General features: G+C 32.1%; 3 protein-coding genes across 3 annotated transcripts in view; all 3 read right to left on the bottom strand.

Annotated features, from left to right (window-relative positions):
* Positions 1-276: 276 nt before the first annotated feature.
* rhysin2/deltex3-c (Rhysin2/Deltex3-c protein) lies at positions 277-2,194 on the bottom strand. Its single transcript, NM_001078495.1, is given in 5 exon segments — positions 277-550; positions 900-1,117; positions 1,346-1,513; positions 1,700-1,872; positions 2,130-2,194. Coding segments are annotated over 4 exon segments (573 nt in total). The 5' UTR covers positions 1,817-1,872; positions 2,130-2,194; the 3' UTR covers positions 277-480.
* An 11-nt stretch (positions 2,195-2,205) lies between these two features.
* On the bottom strand, positions 2,206-8,013 carry rhysin2/deltex3-b (Rhysin2/Deltex3-b protein; the record flags this gene model as incomplete). The annotated part of the gene is given in 18 exon segments (NM_001078340.1): positions 2,206-2,727; positions 2,896-3,587; positions 3,744-3,871; positions 4,014-4,591; positions 4,651-4,713; positions 5,111-5,257; positions 5,389-5,505; positions 5,655-5,712; positions 5,884-6,034; positions 6,170-6,292; positions 6,350-6,528; positions 6,584-6,735; positions 6,788-7,000; positions 7,055-7,229; positions 7,282-7,349; positions 7,420-7,555; positions 7,627-7,730; positions 7,873-8,013. Coding segments are annotated over 15 exon segments (1,827 nt in total). The 3' UTR covers positions 2,206-2,727; positions 2,896-3,587; positions 3,744-3,871; positions 4,014-4,469.
* Positions 8,014-9,115: 1,102 nt separating this feature from the next.
* The window catches only part of LOC778744 (rhysin2/deltex3-a protein), a gene marked incomplete in the record, with an annotated part of 13,878 nt that continues 11,207 nt past the window's right edge, over positions 9,116-11,786 (bottom strand). Inside the window, 9 exon segments of the mRNA XM_026835857.1 lie at positions 9,116-9,664; positions 9,832-10,049; positions 10,225-10,389; positions 10,622-10,809; positions 10,961-11,046; positions 11,113-11,267; positions 11,412-11,537; positions 11,596-11,654; positions 11,707-11,786. Coding sequence (XP_026691658.1) covers positions 9,595-9,664; positions 9,832-10,049; positions 10,225-10,389; positions 10,622-10,809; positions 10,961-11,046; positions 11,113-11,267; positions 11,412-11,537; positions 11,596-11,654; positions 11,707-11,786 — 1,147 coding nt within the window.

Raw genomic sequence — 11,786 nt, 5'->3', positions numbered from 1 at the left:
TTATAAAGAGCCACCAGTACAGGGTGCTTTTTCTTTCCTTTTTTTAAACTATTGTAGAATTGATCAATGGAGGAGCTATCATGACATGGTTGAGCAAGAAAACAACTAAAAATCAAAAAATAAAACCATATGAAAAAATATAAAAAAAACAAAAAGTTAAAAAAAATGTGCAACTATAAAAAATAAAGGAAGAATTTAGTGTGTTACCTCTTAACCTCTGTGACATGATTTTCAAATTGCTGATTCAAGTATTCTGACCATGAGGGTAAAGCCATGTTTTAATCTCAATTAAACACTTAACTTATTAACAAACTAAAACAGTGGCTCTAAAAGCATATGGGAAAATGTTAAAAAAATATATAAACGCTATACATTTACTCAGAAATAGATGAAATAATCATTAAAACAGGATGATAAAATAATAAAAAATCTAAATAAGTGATTGTTCAGTAACAATATAACAGCATTCAGACAGTTATATCAGTAAATTCCTTTTGCTCTGAGATCTTCTTTTACTCTTTTAAGATACTCAGGATCTGGGTAGCCGTATCTGTGATGTAGAAAAGTGTTTGTTTAATTGTTATTTCAAGAACAGTTTACATGGCAGATGTAGAAATATTCTATTTTATGTGGGTGAGGTTCCACGGCATTGCGCGCCATGGGCCAGGGTTTTAGGTCAGAGTTGGCCCATTTCCCCAATGTAAATATATAGAAAATTATTTCTAGTTCAGTGGTTCTTAAACTATAGAGCATGACCTGCTTTTGGGGTTTTAAAGGTTTGAAGGAAATGAGGGCAGTTGGCAATTTGTTTTATCCCTTTGTGTTAATATTTTAGCCATAACACAAAAAGTAAAAGATCAAAGTTTATCTTTTTCCAATATATTTTAATAATGAATTACCCGTGAGCTCCACCATGTGTTCGAGTTTTGTGATGAATGTCGTTCCATGTGATTTGGTTGTCACGCCCCGACGTGATTGAGCGACCAACTGTGAAAATTAAGCGAGCGTCGAATGCTCTCGTCAGAAGAGCTAGAACTTCTTGGCCTTCATGACTGTCAGGAAGATAAGCAATCCGTGTTGTACCGCTGTAACGCTGCCCTGGGTGTGGGTGGTTGTGCTGGGGAAAATACATACTCAAGAGATAAAGAGAATTGAACTAAAGCAGTCAAAGGTTGGTGTTTACAAATTAAACGAGAAAAACCAACAAACTTGTTTATTTAATTAAAAAAATTAAAAATTGTAAGATCATGTTGTACTCCATTTTACAGGTTAAAATACACAATGAAAAAAGCATAAAAAATTTAGTGTGGTGCTAAAGATCTTTTATGTGTAAGGCCATATGTACTTGCTGTGTCCCGCCAGAAAATGAATACCGAATGACAATTGCCCCGAAGTTATCGTAGCCAGGAAGGTGAATGCGATTGTTCATGCTCCATGTCATACGTCCACCTATTGGTTGATTTCCACATGGGGCTCCGACAGGAGTGTTGCACATTGGGCAGAAACTTTTTTGCTAAAATATAAAAAAAAAACTCGTAGGGCAAAATTGAAATTTGTTTACCAACACCAAATTGGATCGTACACGTTGGTCTTTAATCTCTCAAGTATTACGATCATACCATTATATTCAGAAATTTTGATTCTTAACAAAAGAAAATTCTTTTTTTTTTTGTTCAAGGTATATTAAAACCAACCCCACCTTCAGTGCTTGTTCAATACAATGAACATGAAACTTGTGTTTGCATTTTAGTTCTTTAACATCATGAAGAGTAGAGGAAAAATCATCCAAACAGATGCAACAACTGTCATTGGCCATGTTACTTAATTAATCAGATCGTTGTAACTTCTAATTTACAGTCAACGTGTAACCTGCTGTGAAAAAGGTATAAAACTTTAAACGTGTGCATGAGACAGTCAAACATAATTTCTTTAAGTTAGTGTTACTAATGGGTTGTTCAAACTGTTTTTATGTTTAAAACCAATAAAACAAAAAATAACCAGGGTTGCCTATGTGGTAACTGGTATGCTTGCACGAAGTCTGTGAGTTGTTCTTGTACGCTAGTATACATGCATGTGGCTTTTCAATTACGTTTATTTAACAAAAAATAGTTGGGCAAAAAATAACTCACCTTGTTTGGCTTGATAACACGTTAACTAAAATTGAAAAGCAATTTTAAAAATCAAAAGGTTTTACCTAACTTAAACTCTGAAATGAATAAAATGTGTAAACAATAATTATAAAAGTTGAAACTTTACCACGACAATTTGATCTTTTTCAATACAAACATTTTCTACTTTGAATTGAAAATGGTAAAAACATTTAATTATTGAAAACGAATGAAGTAAAAATATTTTAAAAATAGAATTAAAGTGCATAACATGAACATATAGGTTACATGTTCACTTACGGTATTCGTATAAGAAATAAGGTTACTTGTTAAAAACGATAAAACAAATTCTGACAAAATATTACATCATAGGTATCTGCATAGAAGAGATTGTATTGTTAGGAAATGAGAGTCCCAGTGTGCTTTTGAAGACGGAACCTTTAATTTTGAATATATAGAATTAAAGTTTAAACAGCCCACACCAAGGCGGTTATTAAAAATTCAGGGGACTATCCTAAAAAAATAAAATAAAATCACAAGCAGACAAATTTATTGAATTCCTTTTGCTCTAAGTTCATCTTTAACTCTGTTTAGATAATCAGGATCTGGATATCCAAGCCTGTGATAAAAAAGAAAGGTCCTTTAGATGTGAACATACAAAAGTTTTAAGCAAGTGTTATACATGCCTACCACTTCAAACTACATTAAACATCATTTTAACTGAAAAGGTTCAAGGACTGTTCTATTGACACTAATATAATATACAAAGCCAAATCTGATTACTCACCCCATTGCACCACCATGAGTATTAGTTTTATGATGAATACCGTTCCATATAATTTGGTTATCCAATCCAGTTGTTACTGATCTTCCAATTGTGAAAATTAAACGAGCGAAAAACGCTTTCTTCAGCAATCTTAACACTTCCCTTCCTTCCCCATTATCTGGCAGATAAGCTGTCATGAATGCAGCAGAATAAGGAACACCAGGGTTGGGATGTTCGGGCTGAAATAAAAAACATGAAATTGATGGCATCAAACTTTGTCAAAATGTTTAGGAAGATTTTGATGAGACAACTTAATACTAAAATAAAACAAAAAAACTAGTATATATGTATATAACTAATATATAAATGTTTGTATAACTTTCTTAGTTTGAGCATAAAGAGGGCATGTGTTTGGTCCTTATTATCTTTATACTAATGAAATGTGGTCAAGCCTTGTTCAAAATAATAATATAGCAGTAGGATATAAACAATCCAGACAATGAACAATTTAGGTTAGATTTATAAGTAAATTCTATAAAAGTGTGTACTCCTTGTGTTCCACTTAGAAAACGATACCCAATCACAATGGCATCATATTGTTCATATCCAGGAAGATGGATGTGTTGCTGTGTATGATGTATCATCCTTCCATTAGGTTGGTTGCCTTTTACTTTCCCCACAGCATGTTTACATGTTGGGCAAAGGTTGTTGACCTAAAGTAGAAAATGTTATCCGTTCAATGCAAGTACTTTTAGCAGTTCATATATACCAAAAAATTTAAAAATTATAATTAAACGTTGGTAGCAGCATTAAAAAATTATGTTTTAAATAGGAAATTCACAAAGCCAAATGTGACACACCACACTAACCTTTAATGCTTGGTTAACACAGGTTTTATGAAATCTATGTTTGCATGGAAGTGTCTTTATTTTTGTACCAGTAATATCATTCAAACAAATCAAGCATTGTTCTTTTTCATCCTCTTTTTCACCCTCCACTAAACAAATATATTATGAATAATTCACAAGCACAAACTGTATGTTTGCATTTAAATTAATTTAGAAATTGACCCCTGTTTTTCAACTTTAAAAATATGAGAATGTTTCTCAAAAATAATGTTCTAATTGAAAATGTTTTACCTTCTGAGGAAGTTTGGTTTGGTTGAGGGTTTGACTTCGACACACGTTTCATTGAACCTGGTAGGATCTTTCGAAAGTGTCTGAATGCAGACATAAATTCACCCCACTCCTTCTTTTCACAAATGAACACCAAAATTATTTTTTGAATATGTTGTCGCTGACCACAAAAAAAAGTTGTATCGGTCATAAACTGATCAATTAATTGGTTCAGATCGTCCACTTTTATCTGATCACAAAGAGTAACTTCTCTCTCCACAAAGCATAGATTTTCTCTGGAATTTTCGATGCGAGACAAAACATTCGTTGCAATCGAATTCCATTCTGAAATATATTTGGCCCACTTTGCCAAAGTAATTTCATAACGATCATCAATTGGTATTAAATGAATATCATTACATTGGAATGGTGCCCTGTAAAATGGTGTTTTACACAGCAAGCTGTGATTAAGTACAAACATTATGCTAACCAAAGTTCCTCCGTATTGTGAGTTAAAATGAAAAAATCATAAAGATGACGGTCCACATAATATTTCTGAAGGACTGCAGATTCTGCATTCTCCTTCAAAAACACTTCCCGACCTGCAATTAGATACCTGTTTTACAATACTTACTTTTTTTTTCAAATAGTTGAAGCTCACCTAGAACTTGAAACTTTTCAGCGATTGTCTGGTAGGTTTCTTTATTACTTGCAGGAAGTGCACCTACCAAGACAATAAAAAAATCTATTAATTTACCATGAACACTTTTAACTTTGCTGACAACTTGGTTGATTAAAACATTGTTTTTATACATTTAACAACCATGCACAATAACATTATACACATGCTTATGTAAACAACTAGTAAAAAGTAAAATAAATAACTTGGTTAGTAATAGATTTTTTAAAACTGTTAATTTGGGTAAGCATTAGTGACCAATGAATGTAAACCATTGCATTTTTATGAAGTAAACTAGTTGTCAACTGAGGCAGAAGTGGTTTTTACCCCAGAGAGCTCGACAAGCTGTATTTGAGTATTTCTGAAAGGTTGGGAATTTTCTGAGAGGTTGGAAATAAAAGTTAAATAATAAATCACAATAAAATGCATGGGCAGTGATTACCAGTATTTTGTCTGACCAAGGCAGGCTCTTGCCATTGTTCTGTTTGAGTTTCAGTACTTGACGTTTCTCCCACCATCGGTGTTGTTTGTGTCTCACAACTCTGGACTGTGTTTAACTCGGTTTGTACATGACAGTTTTTCATGAACTCTGTGTTATATAAATTGAAGGTTCAGTATAATATGTTACAGCATAAATTTAACAGTGTTTCATATACAGCATATAACAATAGCTGCCAAAATAGAAAATCTTGAATGATTATCAATAAATTTTAACATTACCAATGTTTTTGGTTTGAGTTTCAGTACTTGACGTTTCTCCCACCATTGGTGTTGTTTGTGTCTCACAACTCTGGACTGTGTTTAACTCAGTTTGTACATGGCAGTCTTTCATGAAATCTGTGTCATACAAACAAAAGGCTCAGAATCAAGCATCAGGGTCGAAATATTTTTGCATACTATATACTGTTATGATATTTTTGAAATTTAAGATCCATATTGTAAATAAAGTATAGAAATATCAATGTGAAATTAAATTCATAAAGTACCTAAATTTTCAACTTGAACAGAGACAGATTGATTTTCAACTGGGATCGGTTCCAAACACTGAAATTTAATGAGAATTTTTTCAGTGTGCTTATATTTACATCAAGTCCTAAGTCGTCTATGATAAAATACGTTCTAATTTTGCATTTTTTAATATAGATAAAAGTTATAGTAAACAGTAAAACGACAACTGACACAATTAGCAATAGACAGATTCTAATGTTGTACTACCATAAATTTCCTCATGAAACATAATTCAGCTTGATCTACATCCTTTGCAGATCCAGTAAATGTCACTGAATAATCGGTTGAATTACACGCCACTTCAACCTTTCCATTATTTACCATCAAAGTATTTAATGCTTCATGCTTCATTAGCCTTCTGTGTTCATTGTAATGTTTCAAATATGAAGAAATATTTATAACAGTGAAAGCTCCAAGTTAATTCACAAAATGATAAACTAAGATACTTTAAACTAATGAACATATACATTTATGATCACTTTTGTTAACCTACTTGTAGTAAGATTCACAAATTGGAAGAGTCACTGTTTTTAAATTCAACAATCGTTCAAACTCTTTTACAACTACATCAACTTGTTTCATTTGTCCAGTTATCTGAACACCATCAGTAGTCGACCTAAACATTTCAATTAAATCAAAAACCAGTTTAAACATCAAGAATAATACAAATTACCGAATAAAAACATGCATCACGGTTGAATCAATTTTAAGTTTTATTTTTTCTTCATCTTCTGTCCAGTTAAATAAAGAACGAAGTTTGGACAACTCAGCGTCATTGCCACTCACTAATTGTGATGAAAAATTAGAAAAGAATTTGTCAAAATCTTCCAACAAACTTTGTGGGTCCTCATCCTAGTCAGTAAAGTTAAGACCACAGATAAAGTGCACAATATAGGTATTTACTTACATCCTTCATAGTGTATTGAATGTAAACAGAATCATCAGCAACTGACAAAACAATGTTTGCTCTTTGAGAAAATTCTGTTCTTAGGTTCTTATTTAATTTGGCAAATCCAAGATAATTCAGAATATCTGAACCACTGGTAATCATGTAGCTACCTTCAAATACATTTTCTAAATTAATGATGTTAATGCAATTACTGCAACCTACCTTCATTTTGCACAGAACTAACTACAGATTTCATGGACATGCCTTCAGCACTTGAAGATTGAGGTTCTACAAAAGTTTTCTCACGATGATCAGAAGAATTATTAGTTTCAGAATGATTTGATTGCAGATGATGATAGTAGAGTGATATTTTCAAGCAACATCTATTCATTTGTAAAGTTGTGCGTTTGCAATGTTCCCATAAACTCTCAGCACCTACCAGAAAAGATATTTACTCAATATTTTGCAAAATACACTACTGTTTCTTACATTGGCAATCTGCAAAGCTGACAACAGCAGTGTTTACAGAACACAAGTCAACTGTTGTAACTTTATCTTTTTCTATATTAGCACAGTTGTTGAAGAAGGTTTCAATATTTTCCTTGGAAGAATCACCAGGAATGCCTTCCACTAATAAAGCATTTGTTGGTTGCATAAGTGTAGCCTGAAACAAACTTTATTAGAAACTTATACTTCCATTTTGTTACATGCATTACCTTCAAGGCACAACCCTCTAATTTATTTCTTGATATTTCTTTTGTTATTTCCCTGATTTCATACAGTTCTGGAAAACATTTCCAAAATCACAAAAGATTTAAAAACAATGTTAGTATTCAATAAGTAATGAAACTAACCTGTTGGTTCTTTATAAAGAGCGAGATACTGTCCTTCAATTTTACATGGGATTAGTTCAGGGCAGCGTTGATTGGGCTTGTCACAATTTTCAAGCAATAATTCAACCGTATCTAAAGAAGTTCCTTTCCCAACATTCTACATAGATAAATAGGAACTTATTGCACAATACATTATATATACACAGTTATGGAAGGTCCACTACTTACACTAAGAAGAAATCTATCTCCACATAAAGGAGGAATGAACCTGGAAACTATCTTCAATCGAGTGTCATCCAAATAATGAACTTTTTCCAGCGTGCTTTGGACATCTGCATTTAACAAAATAGGTTAGTTTTTTAAACAGCACCAAAGACTATATGGCAAATATTTTTATGAAATGCAAACAAATAAAATAAACAAAAAATTATCCAAAACTTTAATTTCACAAGTTCATTTAAAAAACCTGCTTACATTTATCATCTTGAAACATAATAACCACCCCATCATGAAGGTTAACAACCTTCTCTATTACTCCACCACCTGACCTATGGTTTTCAAAATATAATCTCACTTTTTCTATGGATGTTTTCTGTGGTATATTTTGCACCAAAATACATCTAAACAAACATGATTAAACTTAAGAGATTACTGATAGAATAAACCATGACAGATAACAGAATTAAATTTTATGGATGTAAAAGTAAAAAAAAAATCTATTTCACAAAAAAAGATGTTTCGCAGTGATTTTTTTTTCAAATAATTAGCAATTCTTTGCACAGATACCATATGTTTCCATCTATACGAATGAAAAGTTACACATTAATTTTGGTGTTCATACTGGAAGAAGTAAAGTCAGGTAGGCTATGTACTTACTGGGTGCCTGCAAGCTGTTCAGCATCATTTTCCTGCAGCCACTGACTCCAAGTTAGGATGTTGTTGGAAGTCATCTGTTACTAAGTTAAATAAAAGAAAGTTTAATAATTTATTTATAGAATAAAACCTATAATTTTAAATGAAATATAGGTATTCCTTTAAGACAGGGGTTCCCAAACTTATTTTATCGCGGGCCAATATGTGAAATCATAATTTTGTGTTGGGCAAGGTTCTCCTTGCTATATTGGCTACGCGACTTGTATTGGCCAAAATTTGGTTATAACGAATACTGTTAGTTGGGTCAGGAAGTTTGACACATATGCTGGTAATAAACATGGCTTCTAGAACAGATTAAACTACGTACTTGCGGAGTAAAAGACAAAGTTTCACAGTTTTTTTGTTGAACCCATATACCAGAGTAACAAGCGTGGTAGGTTGGCTGATGCTGTGACAGTCATAAATATTTTTGTTGCGTAACAAAGACAATGCAAATTATTACAGAAATCAATAAAACGTTTAAGACGAATTTTTAAAGTAATATGTTCATTTGTGAGCGTATGCAATCGGTAATTTTAAAGTCTTCTGAGGGCTATTTATTTTGCTCCTTCGGGTTGCAAATGGCCCGCGGCTGCGGTTTGGGAACACCTGCTTTAAAAATTTAACCAACAGTTTGAAAATTTAGAAATACCTTATAAAACTTCATACATTCTTATCGTGACCATTTGATGCAAAAGTTGAAACATCAAACACAGAACACCAGGTCATAAACCTAACTTGTCCAACCTAACTTAAACCAAAACCTAAACTGAAAACCAAGTACACATCTACGTGAGTACAAACATCTAAAACAAAATGCCACTATTAAAATCAAATAATTAAACACAAATATCTTCAGTTAAAATCAAAAGTAATCTAATCCATTAATTATCAGATAAAATTGTCAAAGAAATTTAAAACATTTGTACAGATAATATGATACATATACTCAGTGCAGAATACAAATAAGTGATCTTATTATAACATTGTGGTAACAAATAATTCATTCAAAATGTTTAACACAGAATTTCACATGTATTTAGTATTTTTAAAACTTAATATAAAAAATAACGAAAGGGAATATGGCTTTACATAATACCTTGGATATTTACATAAAATGTATTTTTTTAGCCACAAGAATAAACCGTGTCCACTACTGCCAGTGTTGAACGTTGACAGCTTTATTCAACTGAAGAATAAACGAACATTAATCTTAAAATTACGGAACTTTTTTGATAGAAAAATAAACAACAAATTTTGTTAAGAAATAACAAGCAGACAAATTTATTGAATTCCTTTTGCTTTAAGTTCATCTTTCACTCTGTTTAGATAATCAGGATCTGGATATCCAAACCTGTGATAAAAAAAGTACACAATAGTTTCTGCCTAGTGGTGATAAAACTACAATTCAAATGTTTATATATGTCAACTACTAAACCCCTATCATAGTTCTTAAACAAAAAAAGGCACGATATGTGGACTTGCAGAGAATTATATTACGTAATATCCAACCTAGCGTACCCAGTTGCACCACCATAAGGATTAGTTTTATGATGAATATCATTCCATGTAACTTGGTTTTCCATTCCAGTTGTTACTGATCTTCCAATTGTGAAAATTAAACGAGCATCAAAAGCTTTCTTCAGCAATCTCAACACTTCCCTTCCTTCTCTATTATCTGGCAGATAAGCTGTCCTGCTTGTACCAGTATATCGTACTCCAGGGTTGGGATGTTCGCGCTGAAATATAAGTGATTTTGGTAACATTTTGGTTAAAAATATTGACTTAATAATGATGTATGACCATGCCGTCTGTAGCTATATGGTATAAAAATTAAGGTAATGAACAATCCAAATCAAAGTTATCATTGCAAAAGGATTTGTATTCATAAGTATTCTATATAAAAGTACATACTCCTTGTATTCCACTTGGAAAATTGTAATCAATCACAATAGCACCATAACGTTCATATCCAGGAAGATGGGTGTTATGGTCAATACGATCCCTCATTGTTCCATTGGGTTGGTTGCCCTTTACTTTCCCCACAGCTTGTTTACATATTGGGCAAAGGTTGTTGACCTGGAAAAAACAAAGATATAATAAAGAAACATCATACAATGTTAACAATTTAAATAAAAAAGTGTAAAAAATAATGATTACTTTAACCAGTATCTACAAAAATTAACTTATAATAAAAAGGTATAAAATTTATAAGAAACAAATTCAAACTGAGTAGCACCTGCAAATACTTGCATTGTACAATTAACAACATTATTAAACCGAAAATTGACAGCTATTCCACAAGACTAACCTTCAATGCTTGGTTGACACAAGTTTCATGAAATTTATGTTTGCATGGAAGTGTCTTTATTTTTGAACCATTAATATCATCCAAACAAATGGCACACTGTTCTTTTTCATCCTCTTCAGTGTTACTCTCCTTACCTTTCCCATTCTCTTGCTCTTTTTTACCATTCTTTCCCTTTTCACTATCTTTTTCTGCAAAATAAATGTTAAGTGCTGTTACAATTATTAATTGAATAAAAAGGTAATTGCTTATGTGGTGTATAATAAGTGAGCCACCCATGTTACAAGATTCATCATATTCTTATCTATCTAATATACTGATATTATAATGTATCAATACTACCTGTTGGTTTCTGATATTCCTTCTTTTCCAACTCTAACAATTCATTTTGTAAATTCTCCATGTAGTTTTCTTTAATGTCAAACATGCTAGAGACAAATAATGAGTAAGAGTTATAAATTAGCATATAGTTATTTTAAACAAGAGAAACTTACTTAAATGCTAAACTTTTAAGCTTGCAGCTACACACTGGGTCTGCTGAATATTTAAGCTGAAACAACTTTTTCGCCTTTACAAGTTTTCCAATTCTTTTGATTACTTCACGAGCTCCTTCCACATTGGGAATATAAGCTGTTTTCCTGTACATGTCCTGATAAGGAACGAAAACAATGGACACTTGTACGCATTTTTTACAAAGTTTTTTTTCTATTTAACCTGACTGTTTTGAACGGTAAATGTAAATACTCAACACCATGGTTCTTAAAGTCACTGCTGAATAGAATTTTCTAATCACCTGATAGTGAAGAGATGGAATGCTGATGTGTAAATGATACATGTACTCTGTTGATGCAGTTTGGGGAAAGATTTCAGCGGTCATTTTCCATTCATCTGTTTGTTGTTTCAATTGAACTTTATTTTCCTGTTGTAAAAATAGATATATGAAGCACAAAGAGGGTATCAATATAAAAGATTATTACATATATGTTTGACACAGCTCTTGTATCATGTGAGGAAGACTTGGCAGCTGCAGCATAACCTGAAAAAAGGATAAGACTTACAAATCTTTATAAATGTAATTGTTTGATTACTTTTTTTTTCAGTGACTTGACTGGTGCTTTGCTGAGATTGTTGCGCGTTACTCTGATACTTATAACTACTGTGACCATCA

This window comes from Ciona intestinalis, chromosome 9, assembly GCF_000224145.3.
Source record: "Ciona intestinalis chromosome 9, KH, whole genome shotgun sequence".
In the NCBI taxonomy this organism is placed as follows: domain Eukaryota; kingdom Metazoa; phylum Chordata; class Ascidiacea; order Phlebobranchia; family Cionidae; genus Ciona; species Ciona intestinalis.
This window is presented reverse-complemented; position numbering and strand designations above follow the sequence as displayed.